Consider the following 24180-nt stretch of genomic DNA (forward strand, 5'->3'; position numbering starts at 1 on the left):
TGCCTTTCTGAGATTCATGTCTGAAATACTCCTCTGTGATACAGACAAGGGGTAGACTGAGTCAATAATTAAATCACTGAAGACTCAGGACTCTCGTGGTTGTGATGCAGTGCCTAGCAGAATATTAAAGTACTGTGCTGCACATGTTAGCCCTGTATTTAGCCATATTTGTAATTTTTCCTTTAGGAATGGTCAGTTTCCTGAACGATTAAAGTACTCCGTAGTAAAGCCGCTTTATAAAAAGGGAGTAAGGGATAATGTAGATAATTTTAGACTTATTTCAATGCCATAAGTGTTTGCGAAAGTTATTGAAAAGGCTGTGTACGCAAGTTTGACTGTGTGAATCACAGCATTCTTTTAAGTAAATTAAAATATTATGGTGTCACTGGTAGTGCTGCAAATTGGTTTCAGTAATATCTTACTAATAGAAAACAAAGGGTGTCATTACGTAACACTTCAGCAGTAGGCAATCAGACATCATCTGACGGAAGAAATTACATGTGGTGTTCCCCAAGGTTCCATACTAGGTCCACTACTGTTTCTCGTGTATATTAATGACCTGTCGTCTGTTACATTACCAGATGCCAGGTTTGTCTTATTTGCAGATTATACAAACATTGCAATAAATAGTAAACCAAATATAAATTTAGAAAGAGCAGCTAATCAAATTTTTACTGACATTAAGAAGTGGTTCGTAGCCAATTCACTGTCATTAAACTTTGAAAAGACCCACTATATGCAGTTCAGAACTTCCACGAGATTTCCTTCTGGTGTGTGTATAAAATGTGATGACATGGAAATTGGAGAAGTTGAGAGTGTAAAATACTTGGGATTACTACTTGATAATAAATTCAGTTGGGAGCAACATACTAACGAACTGCTAAAGTGCCTAAACAAATCTGTGTTTGCAATGCGAATGATGTCAGACATAGGAGATATAAATATATTATTTAAAAAAGGCATATTTTGCTTATTTTTCACTTCATTATGTCATTTGGTATCATATTTTGGGGTAACTCCACAAACAGAGAGAAAATTTTTAGAGTACAGAAGCGTATAATAAGAGTAATGAGTAGTGTAAATCCAAGAACGTCATGTAGAAACCTATTCAAGGAATTGGGCATATTAACCACAGCTTCTCAGTATATTTTTTCGTTAATGAAGTTTGTTGTAAATATTACATCTCTTTTTCCAACTAACTGCTTAGTACACAGTATCAATACTAGGAATAAGAACAATATACATAAAGATTTAAAATCACTTACTCTTGCCCAGAAAGGAGTCCAGTATTCAGCAACACATATTTTCAATATGTTACCAGCAACCATTAAGAGTTTAGTTTCAGACAAAGCACAATTTAAACATAATTTAAAAGAATTTTTGGTGGCCAACTCCTTCTATTCCATCCATGAGTTTCTCAACAAGTGCAGTAGACCATTTTAATGAAAATTTATTATACTTCAATTTTTGACTATACTTGGTTGTAACAGCCAAGTAACTACCTACTGTGTGAATGATGGATGTATGGAAAGCAGATGTAAGTCTTAAGTCTGTAAATAGTGGAAGTTTAATTTTAAATCTTGTACATAATCTGACTGTTCTTAACTGAGGCTCACTGAAATGAATAACTTACTTTAATTTTTGACAATACTTGGTTGTAATAGCCAAAAAACTAGCAAATGTCTGAATGATGGCTTTAATGAAAGCAGATGTAAGTATTAAACCTGCAAATATTAGAAGTTTAAATTTAATTAATGTACATAACTTTACTGTTTATTGACTGAGGATCATTAAAATTAATGAAACTCAAGTTTTTCTAATTACATTTTTGTAATGTGTTTATCTGACATGTTCCACACCCAGGAGGATTCCCTCTTTTGTGAGTCTATGGAATGAATAATTAATCTAATCTAATCAAGGATAATTGATCATTTTATATCACATGATTTGCTATCAAATGCACAGTTTGGCTTTAGAAGTCGCTTAACAACTGAAAATGCTATATTCTATGTTCTCTGTGAGGTACTGGATGGGTTAAACAAAATGTTTCAAATGCTAGGCATATTTTTTTGATTTAACTAAGGCATTTGATTGTGTTGACAACAACATATTGCTCCAGAAGTTGGATCATTATGGAATACAAGGAGTAGCTCACAATTGGTTCACCTCTTACTTTAGCGACCAACAGCAAAAGGTCATTATTCACAATGTTGAGAATGGCTGTGATGTGGGGTCTGAGTGGGGTACGGTCAAGCAGGGGATGCCCCAAGGATCAGTGTTGGGGCCACTCCTGTTCCTTATTTTATATAAATGACACGCCCTCTAGTATTACTGGTAACTCTAAAATATTTCTATTTGCTGATGACGCTAGAATGGTAGTAACGGATGTTGTGTGTAACAATGGCTCGGCTCCAAGTAGTGCAGTTCATGATCTAAGTTCATGGCCTGTGGAAAATAAACTAACACTAAATCACAGTGAGACTCAGTTATTACAGTTTCTAACACACAATTCAACAAAACCAGACTTTTAATTTCACGGAATGGGCATATGATTAGTGAAACTCAACAGTTCCAATTTCTAAGTATTCAGATGGATAGTAAACTGTCGTGGAAAGCCCACGTTCAGGATCTTATTCAAAGACTTAATGCTGCCATTTTTACTATTCGAACAATATCTGAAGTGAGTGATCGTTTGACATGGAAATTAGTCTACTGTGCTTATTTTCATTCACTTATGTTGTATGGTATTATATTCTGGGATAACTCTCCCAATTCTGAAAGGATATTTTTGGCTCACAAACGGGCGGTTCGGGCAAAAGGTGATGTAAGTTCACAAACCTCTTGTCGACCCCTGTTCACAAGTCTGGGTATTTTGACATTGACCTCTCAATATATATATTCCTTACTGTCATTTCTTGTTAACAATATTAGCTTATTCCCAAGAATAAGCAGCTTTCAGTCAGTTCATACTCGGCAGAAATCAAACCTGCATTTAGATCGGACTTCCTTAACTCTTGTGCAGAAAGGTGTGCAGTATACTGCTGCATCCATTTTCAATAAGCTGCCACTCGAATTCAAAAACCCAAGCAATTAACAATAACCCAAGCACTTTCAAATTTAAACTGAAGAGTTTCCTCATGGGTCACTCCTTCTATTCTGTCAAGGAGTTCCTTGAAAGAGTAAGCTGATTCTTGTTGTATTGCTGATTGCATTTACTTATACCTATGGACTGACTTTTTTCGGGTTTGTAAACATTTTATTTTTATCTGTTGTTACTTTTATGTTGTAATTTCATGTACTGATACGTTCAATGACCTTTGGTCCACAATTTGGTCCTATGGAACTTGATGTATAAATAAATAAATAATAAATAAATAAATAAATAAATAATGATTGTGGGTATGTCCATCAATAGAATCACTTTGGAAAACTATATGATAAATGAAAAATTGTGACTGCTACAGTCTATTGTTCATTCCCTGATCTGAATGACCCACACTGGATGTACTTACACAAGTCTTTAATGGCCACCACTGTGCATACCATCATCTTTTTAAATAAAACAACTTTATTATCATTCTAAATCTTCATTCTTCATATTGACATATTTGTTTTCCAATGTAGTCTCCCTGATGACAAACACATTTCTCCCAACGAGAGACCAGTTTGTTGATACTGTCAGTGTCCTGACTTTGTCGTTGGAGCAACAACCTCCCCTCTAGTTGCACCACTTCATTACTATCAAAGTGAAGTCTCAAAGGTGTTCTTTAAGTTTTTGAAACAGACGAAAATTAGATGGGGCCAAGTCAGGACTGTATGGAGGATTATCGATGAGACAGAACCCAAGGCATCACATTATTTCAGATGTTGCAGCACTTGTGTGTGGTCTGGCATTATCATGCTGAAGGAGAGGGTGCTTTGTGGATGAACATTCTTGTAGTTAGAAACTCAAGTACAGCACACCTTTACCCATGCACTGACATAGTTACATCACGCATCATCATGTCACTTGCTACAATTAGCAGTGACTCTAATGGCAGAGGCCTACAAATATGTAGACAAGAATAGTAAAGATGTAGTATGTTAATAACATTTGTTTTATTTAAAAAGCTTTTTTGGTCTTCACACAATTAATTCAAAGGCATTACTTTCCAGCATGCCCTCATATTTACAGCTGCACGTCTTTCAAATTTTTCAATTATACAAGAAAGTAATGCAACTGACTGCGGCATTTGTCACTACATCGTACGAGTATGATCTTATTGGCAATATTTCGAGATCGGCTGCACAAGTGCATTGTAAGCATTCCTTTTTGCAGCTTTCCAAAAAATATCCTACCAGTGAAATAAAGCCTGTTACTCTCTTTACTTAAGACTGCAGCTCTTATATCCAATTTTGAATGCATATGAATTATTATTTCAAAGTACCAGTATTGTGTGAAATGCAGAACTCTACTTTTTTCCGCAGTACCCAAGAATTTTCCATTTCCTGCAACGAAATCTCATATGGATCAAAGATGCCTCATTTAATTTCTGTACCACTTTGTCATAGCTAAGTCTTATGCTATGCTAGTAACACTTCACAAATTGTGATTTCCAGTAACCACAACAACATGAGGTACCATCACCAATTAATTAATCACAGTCCATATAATATCGCCTGCAGTGATTAGATTTACTAAGTTAAGCATATTACCTAACCAAAATGAGTATTTAGCACAGATAAAAAGGTGGAACATATCCACTTTCCTGATATTGCTCCTAACATAAATACTATTTTTTCCTTTTTTGCTGATCTTTATTGTTTAAAGTATAACTCACATTTGATTGATGACCACGATATAAACACTCTTTAGGGGGGAAAAAATAAAAAAATATGCAAATGCACATTTAACATATATGATTAATACGAACAACGAACATGTACCATCAACATTTAGATACTGCTAATATGTATCTGATTCTGGGCTTATCTATCTTATTCTAAAGCCCCACTCTCCTAAGTAAAGAATGCTTTGTCTTCTTTCAAATTTTGCAGTTCGAGAAATATTGCTATTAAAAATGTTTTCATAAGTAATTCAAGTTAGATTTATATTCTAAAAATTGCTGGGCCACAAGTAATTAATTGGGTGCAGCTGAGTAAAAATTGAGATACCTGCCAAGGCTAATGCAAGTGGCCACATAGGTGGGTCAGAACAGAAGTGACCAAACATTATTGCAACATGGACTGCTGCCAATCCAACAAGAACTGCGCAATGATGCTATATTGTTACTACATTGCAGGGCACTACCACAGTGGACATATCAGCCCAGTTAATTCACATCCGAGTCACGGACTTCACACAACTTACGGGATAAAAACCAATGTTGTAGCAAAACAACGATGGGCCAAGACCGTATACATACTAGTCATTTTTAGTCAAGGGTATTGCAGTCTGTCAGCCACCACTCTCAAGGAGGGGTCAACATCAATACAAAGGTGGAAGAGTTCATGAGACTACAGGTCTACATGGCTCAACCTGTCACCCTCACTGGACTCTGCCACAGCTAGCTGCAGCCCTGCTGCCAGTACCAAGTCCGATCCTCCTACTCCTGCCATTCTCTGGAAGTCCACTTGGGAAGCCTACTTCGGCTGCTGGTGGCCTTCCATCCTGGAGGTCTGACCTTCATCCAGGATCATACTGCCACTCCTGTCACTGCCACTGCCACAGCCACAGCCTGCCTCTGTTCTGTGCAGACACGGCTGTGGTGAGCTGCCCCTTCTAAATTGGGTCCACATCACGATCTCATGTATCACAGCAATTCTCATGCTGGGCTACTCAGCTGCCTCTATGCACGGGGCTGCTGCAGTGGAAGCCAGCTCATATCAAGTGGCCGCGTCTCAGCAGCAGAGCTTCCTTGCCTGCAAGACATTGATGAGCTGCATATTGAACACAGTGCTTTCCCTGTTGGCTGTGTTCAGCTTATGTCCAATGGGTATCGGCCTTTTTGGGCATCAGCAAAGCTATCGTTGTACTGAAAAATACATGTACAGATTGTCTACTCTGTATAACTTACGACACATTGGACGTCTATTGGGCATCCACTCATATCTTTATTGCTATCATGCCAAATATCTTGTTGACTCAACCACCATAGTGGCCAACCAACTCATTCACTATAATATTGTACTTTCAAGAAATCCATTATTACTACCTTGTAGCCATGATATTTTAGTTGCTAATAGTTGATTACTAGTAAAATATATTAGTTAATGAAATATTTCAAGTACACGTCCTAGTTTCCAGAATAACCTTGGCAGGCTTTATTAGAAAATATAGGATGAATTTTGTGTCTAGAATTCCTTGCATAAAAATAAAACCCACTTTTAGTCTTTTTAAAAATACATAATTAACAGAAAACAAAATAACTTCAGTACTGCATATCATTCCTGTCTCATGTCATTACTAAAATGTAATTACTCCATAAACATTTTGTAAAGAATTTGTAGAAAATTTCATATGCAAATATTGAAATAAGTATTAGGTACTGCAACAATCACAGATGATCAACAGTTGAGTTCAGTAAGTCACTCATTGCCATGTTAGCATTAGTAAAGTATTTGTAATCAGAACATTCAATGTTAGTTGCCACTCATATAAATAAGCTAGACTCGTGTGATTGTATGTAAGTTATTGACCTACTTTGTGACAAGTCATGAACATCTCAACTAGAAACTGATCCTTATGTCAGAGAGGATTGTGAAAGCAAATACACATTAAAAACTTCCTACCACCATTTTTACTGAAGGGCCAAAGAAACTGGTATAGGCATGTGTATTCAAATACTGAGATATGTAAACAGGCAGAATACAGCACTGCAGTCAGCAACACCTATATAAGACAAGTGTCTCGCGCAGTTGTTTGTTCACTTATCAAGATTTGAGTGAATTTGAATGTGGTGCTACAGTGAGCACACGAGCGATGGGACACAGCATCTCCGAGCTAGCGATGAAGTGGGGATTTTCCCATATGACCATTTCATGAGTGTACTGTGAATATAAGGAATCTGGTAATAAAATATCAAATCTCCAACATCACTGCAACCGGAAAAAAGTCCTGCAAGAATGGGACCGATGATGACCGAAGATAACTGTTCAACATGACAGAAATGCAACCCTTCTGCAAATTGCTGCAGATTTCAATGCTGGGCCATCAACAAGTGTCAATGTGTGAACCACTGAATGAAACATCATCGATATGGGCTTTTGGAGGCAAAGGCCCACTTGTGTACCCTTGATGACTGCACAACACGAAGCTTTACGCCTTGCCTGGGCCCGTCAACACCAACATTGGACTGTTGATGACTGGAAACATGTTGCTTGGTCAGATGAGTCTCATTTCAAATTGTATCGAGTGGATGGACCTGTACAGGTATGAAGACAACCTCATGAATCCCTGGACCCAGAATGCCAGCAGGGGACTGTTCAAGCTAGTGGAGGCTCTGTAATGGTGTGGGGTGTGTGCAATTCGAGTGATATGGGACCCCTGATAGATCTAGATATGACTCTGACAGGTGACATGTACATAAGCACCCTGTCTGATCACCTGCATCCATTCATGTCCATTGTGCATTACAAGGCACTTGGGCGATTCCAACAGGACAATGAAACACCCCACACACTCAGAATTGCTACAGAGTAGCTCCAGGAACACACTTCTGAGTTCAAGCACTTCCACTGGCTACCTAACTCCCCAAACATGAACATTATTGAGCATATCTGGAATGCCTTGCAACGTGCTGTTCAGATGAGATCTCCACCCACTCGTAATCTTACGGATTTATGGACAGCCCTGCAGGATTCATGGTGTCAGTTCCCTCCAGCACTACTTCAGACATTAGTCTAGTCCATGCCACGTAGTGTTGTGGCACTTCTGCATGGTCATGGGGGCCCTACACGATATTAGGCAGGTGTGCCAGTTTCCTTGGCTCTTCAATATATTTTATCCTCAATCAAGGCAGAAGAGAACTTCATACAAGGTAATGAAGTGGGCAACATTACTAAGTGGCAACAAGCTCTGAAAGAGTCTCTGCATGATGTAATACCAAATTAAAGATGTGTTGACAGGCATCCCTGATAGCTAAAATTCAAGTACAAAGTTTAGCTATACTAGTAAATGAATGAGAACATAGAACAAATAACTGACTGATAAAGAGTTAAAGACGTACAAGGTGTTACACAACAAGTGAATGGCCAGTACAACACAGCATAGCTTCTGCAAATGGTGTGGAGGGTAGGAGAGAGGTACCGTTAGAATGCAACTTTGATTCAGGCCATGAAATTTGTTCAGATAAACTTATCAGAAGAATGCTGCATGCAAAAAACAAAGATTGTTGTTAGGGTCCCAGTATGGCACATGGCCTTAATCTCTCAGGAAGATTCAATACAACAAAACTCCACTGAAAGGTGAAATTTTAATTCTGGTAATAATTTTTCCATCACCTCCTCCTCCAAAATTTCCACCTAGTATAACATCCAGATCTCCCAACACAGAACAGTCATCCTCAAATGGCAATTTATTTGCTTTTATAGTAAGTGTATGGGGTGAACGAGAATATTTACCAACCAGCTGGTTTCCAACAACAACAACAACAAATAGAACCATTTGATATAGCTCGAATATTATCTGAAGTGATCACATCACAGGTCGCAATTCAGTCTCGGGCTGGAGTTCCAGAGCAGCTTGTAACTCCACAGGTACTCTAACTGTTACCTGAGGGTGTTATTCCTCCTGAACAACAAGAAATAAAACAGAAGCGTGTTTGCACTTGCGCCTCATCCCCTAAGTATGGAGTAATTAAAGATACAGCTGTTGAAAAGACAGAACCACAGGTGCTGATTCAGGATACTGAAGCCTTTGTATCTGCAATTGAAGGTCCATCTGCACATGAAGAACACACACACACACACACACACACACACACACACACACACACACACACACCTACATACTTTTGGTGACAAATTTAGTCATGAGCAACTATTCAGTGTATGGTAGATTTTAAGTAGATTTTACGTTCCATAGCATGTACAAAAATTGAAACCAAAACACAAAAAGGAGAGAATTTTAATAATTCCACATTTATAACAAGTGCTTTATGGAAAGTAGCAGCCTGGAAGCTTCCTAGAATAATATGACATAACCTTACATGCATTTACATAGCAAGTGTGTAAAACCGGTTAAAACCAAAAATACATATTTCAACACATTGCTATCTCTCATTTCTAAGACTTATGATACACCTCCCTTCCTTGACTAACTGAGTATTATGTACGACCATTCCACCACATCTAAAGCATCAGCAGGGTTTCATTCAGACTGCTATCAGCCCTATACACCTAGCTGCAGTAAACAGGCAAAGCCCCTCAGAAACTAACTGCTTTCAGTTCCAGCAATGAATGTATCACACAAAATAACTGTTACTAATGCAATTATGTTTATAATGGTGTTGTACAAACCCTTCAACAAAGGTGTTGCATATCAGTTCTATGAGGTTACTCCAAAGCACTTTGTTCACTTCTGGAGACAATGGCACTATTGCAGCAACACTCTCCAGCTGGGAGAAAAATGTTTTTAACTCCTGCAAAAGTGTAAAACAATACTAACTGAATACACTGAATGCTTCTCAATGAGAAATGTGTTTGTTAAGTGACAATAACATACAGTATACAAATAAGTTCACAGCCAGTACATGAACTGTGACATATAAAAAAACGTATTTTAAAAATGAGACCAATTATTTCATTCCACGGAATCTGCAATTAAAACAGGAACTTCACGGCTTCTTTAAATCTTAAATTATGTTGGAAACAAATATTGCTGTTGGACAATTCACAAACCTATATTTCACAGTGTCATGTTTTGGAATCTAACATGAATGGAATGAATCACAAACAATGTAACACAAATTTAAAATCTTAGTAACAATCAACTTCAAATGATAATGCTGAATTCTAATTCTTTGATAGTCTTTACCATATGATTTCATTGATGTTAAAAATAGCTGATTAGCAGACAAGAAATTGAGAATTGTCCTGGCCTCAATGGTGGAGTGTGCTTTTATGGGCAACTCTTACTGTCTAATGTCTAAAAAAGCACAGCAATCAAATAAAAACAGAAAATCTGGTGTTATGAAAAGTTTTATAACACACATTCCAGCTGCAAGCTAACATATTCATTATGGAAGCTACTGAGACATCAGTTATCAACAAGTTATTTCATGTGTGTTTTACTCTCCACACAAGTTAATTTTATATGAAAGCTACTGCACAAAAAACTTATTTATCCAGCCCTCATGAATCCAAGTTTCCAGTTTACCTGTATTAATTTTTGCTTCCTTTTCCTTTTTTAAGACAAAAATGTGCACCACACATCGGTATGGTATATGTACATTTGTTATGTTGGCACAGCAGGTAGCATAGAGATCACTGGTCCCATGCTTCTTTCAACTATGGTCAGTGTGGATCTGTTCCTTGTGGAGTTCAGAAGGTGTACCAGGATTGTTCTTTTGTTCCCATGTTTTTGAGTGTCGAGAGTGAAATGACTTTGAAGGTGAAGAAAATTGTTATATTAATGGGCAAAACGTTGCAAGCACTGAACAGAATAGACAACTGCTGAAAAATACAGCTGCAGGATATGGTGAAGGGACATCAACTGTGTCACAATGGAAAAAGAATAAAAGCCTACAGTAATTATATATTTCAGTGACAAAAAAGTTTCTTGTTAGTGACAAAATAAAAGAATTGTATATTTCTGGATAATCCCGATTTTCAGTAACCTGGATTACAGTTTTGTATTACTAGTAAATGAACAATATTATGGTTGTAACATAACTGTGTGAAGAGACTGATGTGAGGAAACACCCAAAGAAAATAGCTTGCTATACTTAGGTCATGTAATGCATTTTCTGGGATCACTAGGAGAATTAACTTACCATCATAGAAGGATAAAGACAGTAGGATAATGTTTTCTTTGATGCAGCTCAAAACAAGGAAAAACTGCATCACAATAAAAAATGTTCTTGCTGATCATGATGCACAGTTAGGATAAATGAGATAGTGTCTTAACAGTATAGACACTCCTCAGCGGAAATCAATTAGAATAATTAATGATTCAAGGAAAAATATTATTAATAGTTTGGAAGAGGTTACCTAGGATGAAATTTATAATGAATCAAATGTTAACAATGTTTAATCTATGCTACGATAAATTCATGTCATTATTTGTATACAGCTTCCCACATAAGTTAATCAGAAAGGACATTAAAGAACCATGTAGGAAACCATGGATCACTATAGGTATTGAAGTATCTTGTGAAAGATTCTGTAGCTGCTGCCCACTACAAGAACTACTCAAAATTACTATGAAAAGTTATTTAAAACCAAAGAAAATGCACACAGGCTTTAGGCTATATGGAATGTAATAAAACGATAGATGGACAAGCCATTGAATAAGATAAAATTACTATTAATTTAAATTGAAGTGCTCTAAATTACCACTCACAGGTTACAGATGTGTTTAATAATCACTCAAATGCAGTAGAAAATATAGGGCAAACAGTTCAAGAGAAAAATAAAAAAAGTATGTTCAACAAGCAATTTATATAAAATTCAATCACATGGATGTCTCACTCACTTCTCCCTCTGAAATTAATAAAATTCTATACTCTCTCAAAAATAAAAGCTCATCTGGATTTGATGGGGTTTCCAACAGAGTACTACAGACCTGTTCCCATATAATAATCACTGTCTCTTCTGAAATATGTAATGCATCACCAACTCAGGGAATGTTTCCAAAGAGTTTGATTATGCCATTGTTATATTCCTCTACATGAAAGGTGATAGGAGAGATGTCAACAACTATCAACCCAATTAACTACTTTTTCTAAAATTTTTGGGAAGATCATGTATTCTAAAATAGTACCCCACCTGACCAACAACAACCTCAGTAAATCACAGTTTGGATTTCAGAAGAGTTGCTCATCTGAGAATGACATTTACACACTCACTCATCATCAGATTTTAAAAGCACTAAATACCAAAATATCACAAGCTTGCATTCTCTATGATCTATCTAAGGCATTTGACTGCGTGAACCACAATATTCTCCTGAATAAACTGAGGTTTTGTAGAACTGATGGTATAGTAATGTTATACCTAACTGAAACAATGAAGAAAGTTATACTTAATAATCCAGTCAATGTAAATAGGGGAGATTCTTATGACTTGGGAGAACTCCCTTATTGGTTTCCGTAAGGCTCAATTTTAGGTCTACTATGGTTTCTCTTATATGTAAACAACCTTCTGCCTAACATACAACAAGCAGAATTATTTCTTTTGCACCTGGCACTAGTATCGTAATCAATCCAAATTACATACAAGAGAAGAAATGGTAAATGATGTTCTTGAAAGTATTATTGAGTGGTTTTCTGTGAATGGTCTCACTTCCAATTTCAATAAGCCACAACATACTCAGTTCTGCACATCTAGGGGACTACACCAATGATAAGTGTGACGCCTGGTGAGGAAATATTAACTAGGGTGGAAACATCAAAATTTTAGGTGTCCATATTGTTGAGAATTTCAACTGAAAAAAAAAATAATTTAACAAACTGAACTCCTAAAACAACTTAGTTCAGACACATTTGCACTTCAATCACTGTAAATCTTGGGGAGAGACAACTCAGTATGTTGACATATTTTGCATATTTTCATTCAATAATGTCATATGGAATCATGTTCCGTTATAACTCAACTTTAAGAAAGAACACGTTCATTGCTCAGAAATGTAATTTATGACTAATATGTGGTGCTCTCCCATCATTTTGTAGACATCTGTTTAAGGACTTGGACATTCTGTCTACTGCCTCACAAGATACTTATTCCTTCATTAAGTTTGTTGTAAATGATCAACTGTAGTTCAAAATGAACAATAATGTACATAATTAAGAAAAAATGACTTACATTACTCCACATTAAGATTTTCTTTAGCGAAGAAAGGGATACACAATGCTGTAACCAAAATTTTTGGTCACTTACCCAATGATACAAAATGTGTGACAGACAGCAAAATTAAATTTGAAAACAATGTGAAAAAGATTCGCCTTGGCAACTCCTATTCCATAGAAAAATTTCCAATTTTATTAATGTGTAAAATGTGATGGGTAGGAATTATTTTCTCCAACAGTGTTTTAAAAAAATTATAGGTGATCAACATGTCGGATGAGTTCATCCACACATGGAGCACCCTCTCCTTCGGCATGCAATGCCGGACCACACACGAGTGCTGCGACATCTGCAACCACCCGATGCCTTGTGCTCACTGTCATCAGTCAGCCTCTGTACAGTCCCCAACTTGGTCCCATTCAATTTTCATCTGTTTCTAAAACTTAAACAGCACCTTTGAAAAATCCATTTTGATAGTGATGAAGCAGTGCAAGCAGAGGAGGCTGTGGTTCCATAACCAAAGTAAAACATTATATAGTGATAGTATCAACAAACTGGTCTCTCATTAGTGATGTGTTCATGACCAGGGTGACTATGTTGAGAAATAAATACATAGACATGGAGAATAAAGATGTATAATGTTAATAAAGTCTGTTTTCTTTAAAAAGCTTTAGGAGTTTTACATACAAGACTCAGAAACATTACTTTTCAGCATGTCCTCATAAATATGCAACTTAGGTGAAATAAAACCACAAATTTTCGATTCCAATAGTACTAAATCATACATACCATCATTAAGGCATCAACATAGTCACTGTGCTGGCTCATAACATCCTTCACTTCCCAATTAACTTTGCTCATTAGGTGCAACATTCTACCAAAATCAACTATGCGCTGCGAGACACACATATACACTGGCCTTCGAAGGTCGACTGCTGCACTTATTGTCTGTTAGGAGGAAAGATCTATTAGTATATTACAATGATATAAACATGAAGCAGACAGATCAAGTACAAAATTAGTCTTACTTGTGTATAGAATTGCTGAAAATATGGCTCAGTCTTGCATGTTTGTTCTAGCAGCTGTTCTACATATGGTTTTAACGACTCCAGCTGCTTTGCTAAATGAACTAGTGACTCAACAGCAATAATTCTTTTTGGCAAACCATAGAGTCTCTGAGACTGACTCAAGTCAATATCTGGAGACATATATGGACGTGCTATCTGAAAGAGTGAAAAATAAAATCTTAGTCTCAGTATTTTTTCATGTAATGCACATATAAAATTTGCCCTATTAACAGAAATAGCCAACAGCATTGAAAATGGTTTTTTTTTTAATCCTTAAATTGTATCTCACAGTACCTTTGCAATTTGTCTGGATATGAGGCTGTAACTGTAAATTGTCTGATGACTAGTTTTTAAGAAAGCAGGTATCAACATCAGACGTAAGCAACAACAGAAAAGGCCCCCTTTTGTCCTTTTAGTGCTTTGAAATTGTATTTTTTTTTTTTTTATTTCTTCATTTCATCACCCCTTCTCAAACACCTTTTCCCTATTTCAATTTTTGCCCACTTTTTTTTTTCACTTTCTTTGGGCTTTGTCTAATATCTTGCACTTCTCTGCACTGCATTTTCACCTGCTTCTAAAATCTCCCACTACTTCCCAACTGCTCCATCCATCTGACAATGCTATGCTGTACTCGGAGACATTGGGTACGCTCTTCATAATGATAAAAATGAAAGGTTGGAGAGCAGAAGTTTAGTCTCATTTAATTCGTGTAAACTGAAGTACAAAAATAGTTTAATGTATTACTTACACCATATAAAGATGAAACAAACAGCAGGATACAATTAACACAGAAAATAAAATAAAACACACAGCATTCCAGCATGAGTCTCAGAATTGTCCCTACAATAGTTTGTGTGGGTTGAGGTAATGAATAGATTGGTTCTGATTGCATGTTGTGTGCATTTGGCACACAGGTGAGGAAAGCAAGGTGAAAATGTTTGTATGGCATTACACTGTCACTGGCAGATGAAATTTATCCATGGTAAAAAAAAAAAAAAAAAGATGGGCCAGGGGTTGAATCAACTGTACAGAAGATTTTAGGAAGGCGGACATATTCTATGACAGTACAAGGAAAATAGCACATGTACTACAACCCAGCATCAGGGTCATTAATGTGAGGCAACATATTGGCCCTTGTTACAGACTTCACAGCAGCCTACATATCAGACAGTTCCTTTCTCCCTTCAGGTCATATTGCATTGGATTCAACAGGTTACTCCATATGTGTGGTGACACACAAGATGAATTCACCTCATAGAAAATCACTGTATGCCTCTGTGCATGTGATGTTTTGTCCACCATGAATGGGAAAATCTAGCAGTCAGGAAGACTGGGATAGTATTCCATTCATGGATTAGGCACAGTTTAATCTAGAGAGTGATCCCCCACCATCTGTTCATCTGGGATGCCGGAGGGAAATTCTATACTGAATTTTCTAAGAGTGCATAGATCAAACAGTCCACAGGTGTACTGCCGGTCAATAGTACCCAATGGGCACAATATTTCAGCGATCAGACATGGTGCCATTGTCAGGTGTGTTGATGAACAGAACTCCTGACAGCACATGACTGAATTATACGCCCTCCCAATGCAAGCCGTTTTCTCCGCGGTCCACATCCAAGGCCGCACATTGGCACTTGTGGAGGCACTTGCCTTGGCATGTGTGGCAGCATTGAAGTAGTTGCTCTTTCCTCACTGGTCGCCAGATTGTTATGTTTGCTCAGCCTCATCTTAATTAGACCCAGTGCTGGCTCCCAAGTCTTTCTTTGATTATAGACACAGTCCCAATTGATAACATTGTCCTGGGTGCAAATTTTGATGGCTTCTCTAATGACACTCTCCCGGTATTTGGACGTCTGCATTAAAATCCTGGTACACTCGTACTCCTTAGCAGGATTCACTGACAAACAGTCCTCTATTACCACCAACTTGTTAGCCAAGTGTGCCGCTGGTATTCTTGACATAGATCTTCAATGGTGCACACTGTTTGTCCAATATATGTCTTGCCACAAAGGCACGGAATCTGATACATCCCAGCCTCCCTAATAATGCCCATGTCTTATTGGGTGTGCTAAAGACAGTTCTAATGTGGCGCTTGTTCAGTACACACCCGACTTTTCCCGATAGTGCATCGGTGTACAGTATAAAGGCCGTGGATACCTCTTCCCCCTGATTTCTTCCATATCCACAGGTTGTACTGTAGTGGTGAGGTGATGAGCACACTTACGTTTCACAAAATCCACAGAACTGCAGATGCGATGTCGACATTTACCCACATAAGGACTTGGTACCTGTATCTATCTCCTCCTTTCTACTTGCAGCTATTGTCCACATTATTATTTTGTGAAGATTTGTGAGGAGCAAAGATTACAATAAACTTTCTAGTTTACTTATCTTTTCGCATAGAGTTGGCTCCAGTTCTTCTTGTCTAAGGGTCTGATTCTTGAAGCTGAAATTCTCACATTTTAGGTCCTCACAGTTGAATTGGTCTAAATAAATTTGGAGATCGTTGTTGCAGAATTTTTGTTGTTATGTTAATATATTTTCTCACGTTTTAGTATATCACACAGTCTTTTGATTTTTCACATTAACAAAGCCAAAATTACATTGTTCACACAAAATACAAAAATATGTCTGATCACATCAGTAGCATGCTTACTATTGTCTCACTCAGTGTAAATAACAATATTCCAAAGGGTTTATAATGTTTCTTGACAGATGAATTTCTATTAGTTTCAATTATTATTTCATTAATGAATCCAGAAATAAACTTAGTAAACAGTACTAGATTGCGTAGTTAATAATACAAATTTAAAGTGTGCGAAATAATTAACAATTTCAAATGTTTGTAAAAAAATAATTTTAACTGTATATTCAGAACTAGTACTTATCAATTATAACATCCAAAATAAAGTAATTCCTTTTCATAAATTTTATGCTTGAAATATAACACACTGTGTATAAAATTATACGGAAGTTTTCAAAAAAGCTGCTGAGATAATACTGACCTGTCCAAAATTCAAGAAATAATACTGGTATCAACAACTACTGCTGAGGAAAAGTAATGTTAGAGGAGGATGTCCCGTTACATACATCAATCAGGTATTTTGCCAGTGAATATGTTGGAGCTCTGATGTTGCTGACAATGGGAAATAACGGCACTTCATCAATGGGGGCCTTGCGGAGGTCGTTAAGTCTTGGCAGTACAGGCCGTTGTGGTGACAAATTCTTCATGACCCCCCTCAGGTGACTGATTCCTCGACAAGCGCCCTGGTCTTGTTCTCCACCTTCATAGTGAGGTTGGCATTGATCTACCAATAGGAGTCATCATTTAGCATGCTCTGAATCTTCTCAGTGTAGTCCTTGTGGGAGAGATCAACAAGAGCATTGCCTTTGTTAGCATAAGATAATTTCAGGGCACACTCTCAGGTTCTGAATGGTCGCCCTCTCTTTGCTGGTAATGTCTGACATCATAGTCTTAGTTCTCATCAGAGCACAATGAGTTTCACTATATACTTCTTCCGCTGCTTGAAGCAGTAGTCACATGGCAACCTGTTCAACTGCACTGACAATGTCCTCAACCAGTGTTAACTTACGGGTTGCTATAAAGATAAGTCCCCTCTCCAGAACCAAAATGGCATTACTACTCAGCTGCATGTTAGTCAGATTGATGAAAGCCTTGCATGGGGCCTCCAGTGATGGTTTGTCAATGAGACATGAAAATTTTGATGTTTGATGGCCTGCAGCCTTCCTATGGGTGGAATTGGCTGCCATCCAGGTAAAACTATCAATCCAGTACCATGTTCAAGAGTTAAAATGATCAGCCAGTTGTAAATGTAATTTAAAAAGTTCCTTGGAGTTGTATTCAAGACTCCAGTGGGTAAAGTGCACTCTCTCATGTACCAATGCAAGGCTGGCTCACTTCTTAATTCTCCTGGCTGCCACAAAATCTACATGATCCACGACATTAGCAAAGTTCGGCACAACTTGCTCAGCACAACGTCTCCTCAGAAATGCAAGAGCACTCAGCAAATGGCATCTTCAGTGGTGCAGCTTGTCAAGTTTCTTCATGCTGCGGTACATCTCTTTCCCAAAAAGGTATGTGATGCGATTCTTCAGTTATTCCTGGCATATTTGTTGTTCAGAAAGTCCATGGGTGTGGACAAACAGTGCACATAACCAAAGATCGATGCCAATAACGCCAGTGGCACACAGCACTAAAGCACCCCAACAAGTCAGTGGTCACATAGCCTTGTTTGTCAGAGAATCATGCAATTGAACAGGAATGCACCAGGATTTTAGCACAGACATCCAAATACTGGGACAGTGTCATTAGATAAGCCATTGAAATTCCCACCTTGGGACGTTCTGGCAACCAGGCTGGAGAGAGCAACTATATCCACGCTACCGCAGATGCTGATGCAAGTGTCTCTGCGTATGTTCATGAACTCAGTTCGTCAATGCATCTAACTATGGCAGCATGTCCGAATGCCGAAATATTGTGCCCATCGGACACTATGGACCATTAGCACAGCCATGGACAGTTTGATCAATAGGGATAAATAGGAATGGCGTCCTTTGATGGTGTGTGAGCAACTTTTTCATGGTGTTCACAACTGATGACAGCCAACCACCTATTTCCTCCCATACATCCCCCCCCCCCCCCAACTCTCCCATTTGCCTAAGGACCACTAGCTCAAAATGCAGAATGACTCAGGTTTTCTGACTGTCTATATGTGCTGCTGTCACATTTCATCCAGTTTAACATCAATAATTAATATCAAAGGTATTCAATGCAAACAGAAGATGGATAACTATATAGTATAGCACCAAACGCATATAAATATATTCACATCCAATAGTATTAAATTTGTCCTTTGTACATACTTAATTTAGTTCATAAGACATGCTGTTCTATTAACAAGTATTGATCACCAGCAGTTAACTAAAAATTATCAGAACATATAACAAACTTTAGTATCAAATTTTAATAATCAAACATTTAATATTACCTTATTCTTCTGTGACTGAATTTCGCTATCTGATCTATCAAGGAGGATGAGGCTTCCTTCTATATGTTTTAATGTTGCTTGAAGTCTAAGACTGAAAGTATAATTTTCAGGTCCTTGCTGAAAATGAAAATAGATGCATGTTGTTGGAATTTATGTACAAATGTTCATAAGAGAACATATTAAAAATGAAGACAAGATGCTTTAAAACTTGATAGTTTTGAACTGCATTCCATTGCAAAAAGACAAGTAACAACCATAGTTGTGACTCATCCTTCTCTCATTAGTTTTTCTTCTCTTCCCTCTGTCCTGAGGCTGAGGGAAAGGAGGGAGAGAGGGGAAGAGTGAGCGAGAGGGGGGGGAAGAGTGAGCGAGAGGGGGGGAAGAGTGAGCGAGAGGGGGGGAAGAGTGAGCGAGAGGGGGGGGAAGAGTGAGCGAGAGGGGGGGAAGAGTGAGCGAGAGGGGGGGAAGAGTGAGCGAGAGGGGGGGAAGAGTGAGCGAGAGGGGGGGAAGAGTGAGCGAGAGGGGGGGAAGAGTGAGCGAGAGGGGGGGAAGAGTGAGCGAGAGGGGGGGAAGAGTGAGCGAGAGGGGGGGAAGAGTGAGCGAGAGGGGGGGAAGAGTGAGCGAGAGGGGGGAAGAGTGAGCGAGAGGGGGGAAGAGTGAGCGAGAGGGGGGAAGAGTGAGCGAGAGGGGGGGAGAGTGAGCGAGAGGGGGGGAGAGTGAGGGAGAGGGGGGGAGGAGAGGGGCAGAGGGGGGAGGAGAGGGGCAGAGGGGGGAGGAGAGGGGCAGAGGGGGAGGAGAGGGGCAGAGGGGGAGGAGAGGGGCAGAGGGGGGAGGAGAGGGGCAGAGGGGGGAGGAGAGGGGCAGAGGGGGGAGGAGAGGGGCAGAGGGGGGAGGAGAGGGGCAGAGGGGGGAGGAGAGGGGCAGAGGGGGAGGAGAGGGGCAGAGGGGGAGGAGAGGGGCAGAGGGGGGAGGGGAGGATGAGGGGCAGAGGGGGGAGGGGGAGGATGAGGGGCAGAGGGGGGATGAGGGGGCGATGGGGAGAAGGGGGAGGAGAGGGGCACAGGGGGGAGGAGAGGGGCAGAGGGGGGAGGAGAGGGGCAGAGGGGGAGGAGAGGGGCAGAGGGGGAGGAGAGGGGCAGAGGGGGAGGAGAGGGGCAGAGGGGGAGGAGAGGGGCAGAGGGGGAGGAGAGGGGCAGAGGGGGAGGAGAGGGGCAGAGGGGGAGGAGAGGGGCAGAGGGGGAGGAGAGGGGCAGAGGGGGAGGGGAGGGGCAGAGGGGGAGGGGAGGGGCAGAGGGGGAGGGGAGGGGCAGAGGGGGAGGGGAGGGGCAGAGGGGGAGGGGAGGGGCAGAGGGGGAGGGGAGGGGCAGAGGGGGAGGAGAGGGGCAGAGGAGGAGGAGAGGGGCAGAGGAGGAGGAGAGGGGCAGAGGGGGAGGAGAGGGGCAGAGGGGGAGGGGAGGGGCAGAGGGGGAGGGGAGGGGCAGAGGGGGAGGGGAGGGGCAGAGGGGGAGGGGAGGGGCACAGGGGGAGGAGAGGGGCACAGGGGGAGGAGAGGGGCAGAGGGGGAGGAGAGGGGCAGAGGGGGAGGAGAGGGGCAGAGGGGGAGGAGAGGGGCAGAGGGGGAGGAGAGGGGCAGAGGGGGAGGAGAGGGGCAGAGGGGGAGGAGAGGGGCAGAGGGGGAGGAGAGGGGCAGAGGGGGAGGAGAGGGGCAGAGGGGGAGGAGAGGGGCAGAGGGGGAGGAGAGGGGCAGAGGGGGAGGAGAGGGGCAGAGGGGGAGGAGAGGGGGAGAGAGGGGCAGAGGGGGGGGAGAAGAGGAGGAGGAGATCAGTGTTTAACGTCCCGTCGACAACGAGGTCATTAGAGACGGAGCGCAAGCTGGGGTTAGAGAAGGATGGGGAAGGAAATCGGCCATGCCCTTTGAAAGGAACCATCCCGGCATTTGCTTGAAAGGATTTAGGGAAATCACGGAAAACCTAAATCAGGATGGCCGAAGACGGGATTGAACCGTCGGCCTCCCGAATGCGGGGGGAGGGGGGGAGGAGAGGGGCAGAGGGGGGGAGCAGAGGGGCAGAGGGGGGGAGGAGAGTGGCAGAGGGGGGGAGGAGAGTGGCAGAGGGGGGGAGGAGAGTGGCAGAGGGGGGAGGAGAGTGGCAGAGGGGGCAGGAGAGGGACAGAGGGGCAGGAGAGGGACAGAGGGGGAGGGGAGGGACAGAGGGGGAGGGGAGGGACAGAGGGGGAGGGGAGGGACAGAGGGGGAGGGGAGGGACAGAGGGGGAGGGGAGGGACAGAGGGGGAGGGGAGGGACAGAGGGGAGGAGAGGGACAGAGGGAAGAAGGAGTGAGGGGGAGAGAGGATGAGAGGGGAAGGGGGAGAGAGGGATGGGGAGTGGGAGGAGAAGAGTGGTGAGGGGAGGGAGGGGGGAGAAAGAGATGGGGATGGAGGAGGGAGGGAGGGAGGGAGAAGGAAATGGAGAGAGACTAAACAACCACACTTAGTGACTAAGAATTTATAGAGCATGTCTGATTCAGATCTAGATCACCTCATTTACCAACCTCCTGTTCTACAATTTGCAATATATATGCAGTTTAGGAATGGCAAGTTTTCTTCAACACATTTTTAACAACACTGCATACCTTTCTAATGTGAAAGCCGAAGGTTTACATATAATCAAATGCAAAGTGTACTGAATAAACTGAAAACATACCAGGTCAGCAGTGAAGAAGACAAAAACAGCATACATGTAGTATTCAAACAACTGAATCATTCCTGCAATGACATCACTTGCAATACGTCGCAGAAGCTGACTCATTTGCAGATATTTTCCACAGTAACGCAGAACTGTTAATGTTGTAGTTGTGAGTACAGGGACTTTAAGAAAATCATGTTGCACCTGTTTCCTTACAAATGGTTTTGTATTTCTGCAAATGAAATAAAAATACAGACTCTTCAATACATATACGAACGGGTGCTACATGAATCATAGTCAAGAACGAATCAAATTTTCACTGAACATAAACTTTTAGGAGCAACAACCACAGCTGTTAACAAAGTAAGCACATTTATACAATACTGAAAACTTCTGGGCGCAATACCTACAATGGAAGAGGCAAATTTAAACTCTCAACATATGGTTGAGGCAGTGAGCAGCAGACAAGCACACCAACAATACTGAACTGTTAAATAAGCTTGTACATATGTGTACAAGCATGTACGCAGGCGCGCGTGCCCCCCTCCCCCCCCCCCCCCCGCCACACACACACACACACACACACACACACACACACACACACACACACAGCTACCACAAACATGAGTGATTAACTTTATTCTTTCTATTGATTATCTGTAATAAAGCAGTATTCTGGGGCCTGAAACTGGAGTAGAGTCCAAATAAAATCTGTAAAATACCAGGTGTAGAAGTATGAAACCGGACTTTGGTTGCAAAAATTACACATCTGTTGTCGAAACTGATAAACAATATTTTATTCAAAATAATCTTCATTGCTATTTATAAATTTCTCCTACCTTTCCGGCAGGCTATGGATGCAACACCAAAGAAACAGTTCTTTTGAAGCGAACCAGCCCGCAAGCCATTTTCATACATTTTCATATGAATTTAAGAGTTGTTCAGCAAGAGCATGTCCCACTGATGCAAATAGATGATAATCGGATGGAGCCAAGTCTGGAGAATAAGCCGCATACCCTAGTATTTCCAACTGAACACCTCGATCGTTTCCCTAACCCGTTTTGCTTCTTGTGATGGGGTGTTATCATGGAGCAATATGATTTTGTGCAGCCTTTATCCATATTTCGGTCGTTTTTCACATGATGCTCAATTAAAATCAATCATTGCTATTGACAGTGATCAGTGTTAACGGTTTCACCAGGTTTTAGCAGCTCATAACAGATGACACTCTTCTGATCCCACCAAACACACTGCATTGTCTTCTTTCCAAAGCGATTTGGTCTTGCAGTGGATGTTGACAGTTTGCCTGGATTCACCCATGATTTACAATGCTTAGGATCCATTTTTCATCACCTGTCATTATTCGATGAAGAAATGACTTTCTTTTGTATCTGGCAAGCAGCATTTCACCAGTGGTCTTTCAGTTTGCTTGCTGTCTTTCATTCAGCTCATGCAGAACCCATTTTCCCACTTTCTCCACCTGTCCCATAGTTTTCAACTTAAGATAAATGACTTTCTGTATCACATTCAATTGTTCAATAAGTTTCTGTCGATTTTATCATTTTCATCCAAGAAGGCCTGCAATTTGATGTCTTCGAACTTTTTCGGTGGTTTCCCACGCTCATCGTTTCTCACGTCAAAATCATTGCTTTTGAATTTTTTGAACTGCTCAAAACACTTTGTTTTCCCAAGAGCATCTTTGCCAAAAGCTTCGACAAGCATTCGATGTGATTCTGCAGCAGTTTTCTTCAAATGATAGAAAACCAATGCTGTCCACAAATCGTAGTTCTTAGGCATAAAACTCGACATGTTTACAGGTTTCAAACAGATGCTGATGCACGATGGAACTTGGGTTACTGAGTGTTGACATTCGCCGTCAGTCGTTACAGGAAGCAAATGGCCCTGAAGATGTGGTTTCATGGGCCGTACACTGACGGCTAGCACCATCTATAGAGAAATTCCGGTTTCATACTTCTACACCTCGTAAATAAAAATGAGAATGGAAACTGTGATTACTAAAATACAGACAAAAGAAAAATTTTATTCTCTTTCTTGGCACGCAGCTACAGAATTACTACACAAGGAAACAATTTATCAAACTGGCACCATGATGACTTTGACATCAATAAAACATAATGTTCAGTAACATGAGTCAAATATCAACTTTATCTACAGATCAGCTTTGCTTATATGGTTTTTTAAATTAGTTGGATTGTTTGGGGTTCATTTAAATGGATAAACTGGAAGACCATTCAGCCATACAATTCCTCACTTTGGACTGTTTAGCGAACAACGGTAATTCAGTGACCTAAAAGGGATAAATATCAAAAGATGTGTGCATTGATGGGGGAAAAAAAGTCTTTTACTGCATTCATATGATCACACAAGTAAACGTTAATTAATTTAAGAGGTAAATGATGGGAGGTTTGTAGAC

At 40.4% G+C, this 24180-nt stretch overlaps 1 protein-coding gene across 2 annotated transcripts in view; it reads right to left on the bottom strand.

The window, feature by feature from the left end:
* The window catches only part of LOC126248902 (syndetin), a 171987-nt gene that overhangs the window by 52008 nt on the left and 95799 nt on the right, over window positions 1-24180 (bottom strand). For both annotated transcript variants that reach the window (XM_049950376.1, XM_049950375.1), the window contains exons 12-16: window positions 21765-21978; window positions 19064-19180; window positions 14013-14207; window positions 13774-13932; window positions 9499-9620 (exon numbers count right to left, since the gene is read on the bottom strand). In XM_049950376.1, coding sequence (XP_049806333.1) covers window positions 9499-9620; window positions 13774-13932; window positions 14013-14207; window positions 19064-19180; window positions 21765-21978 — 807 coding nt within the window. The remainder of the gene's footprint in view (window positions 1-9498; window positions 9621-13773; window positions 13933-14012; window positions 14208-19063; window positions 19181-21764; window positions 21979-24180) is intronic.

The sequence above is a fragment of the Schistocerca nitens genome, chromosome 3 (assembly GCF_023898315.1).
Source record: "Schistocerca nitens isolate TAMUIC-IGC-003100 chromosome 3, iqSchNite1.1, whole genome shotgun sequence".
Classification (NCBI taxonomy): domain Eukaryota; kingdom Metazoa; phylum Arthropoda; class Insecta; order Orthoptera; family Acrididae; genus Schistocerca; species Schistocerca nitens.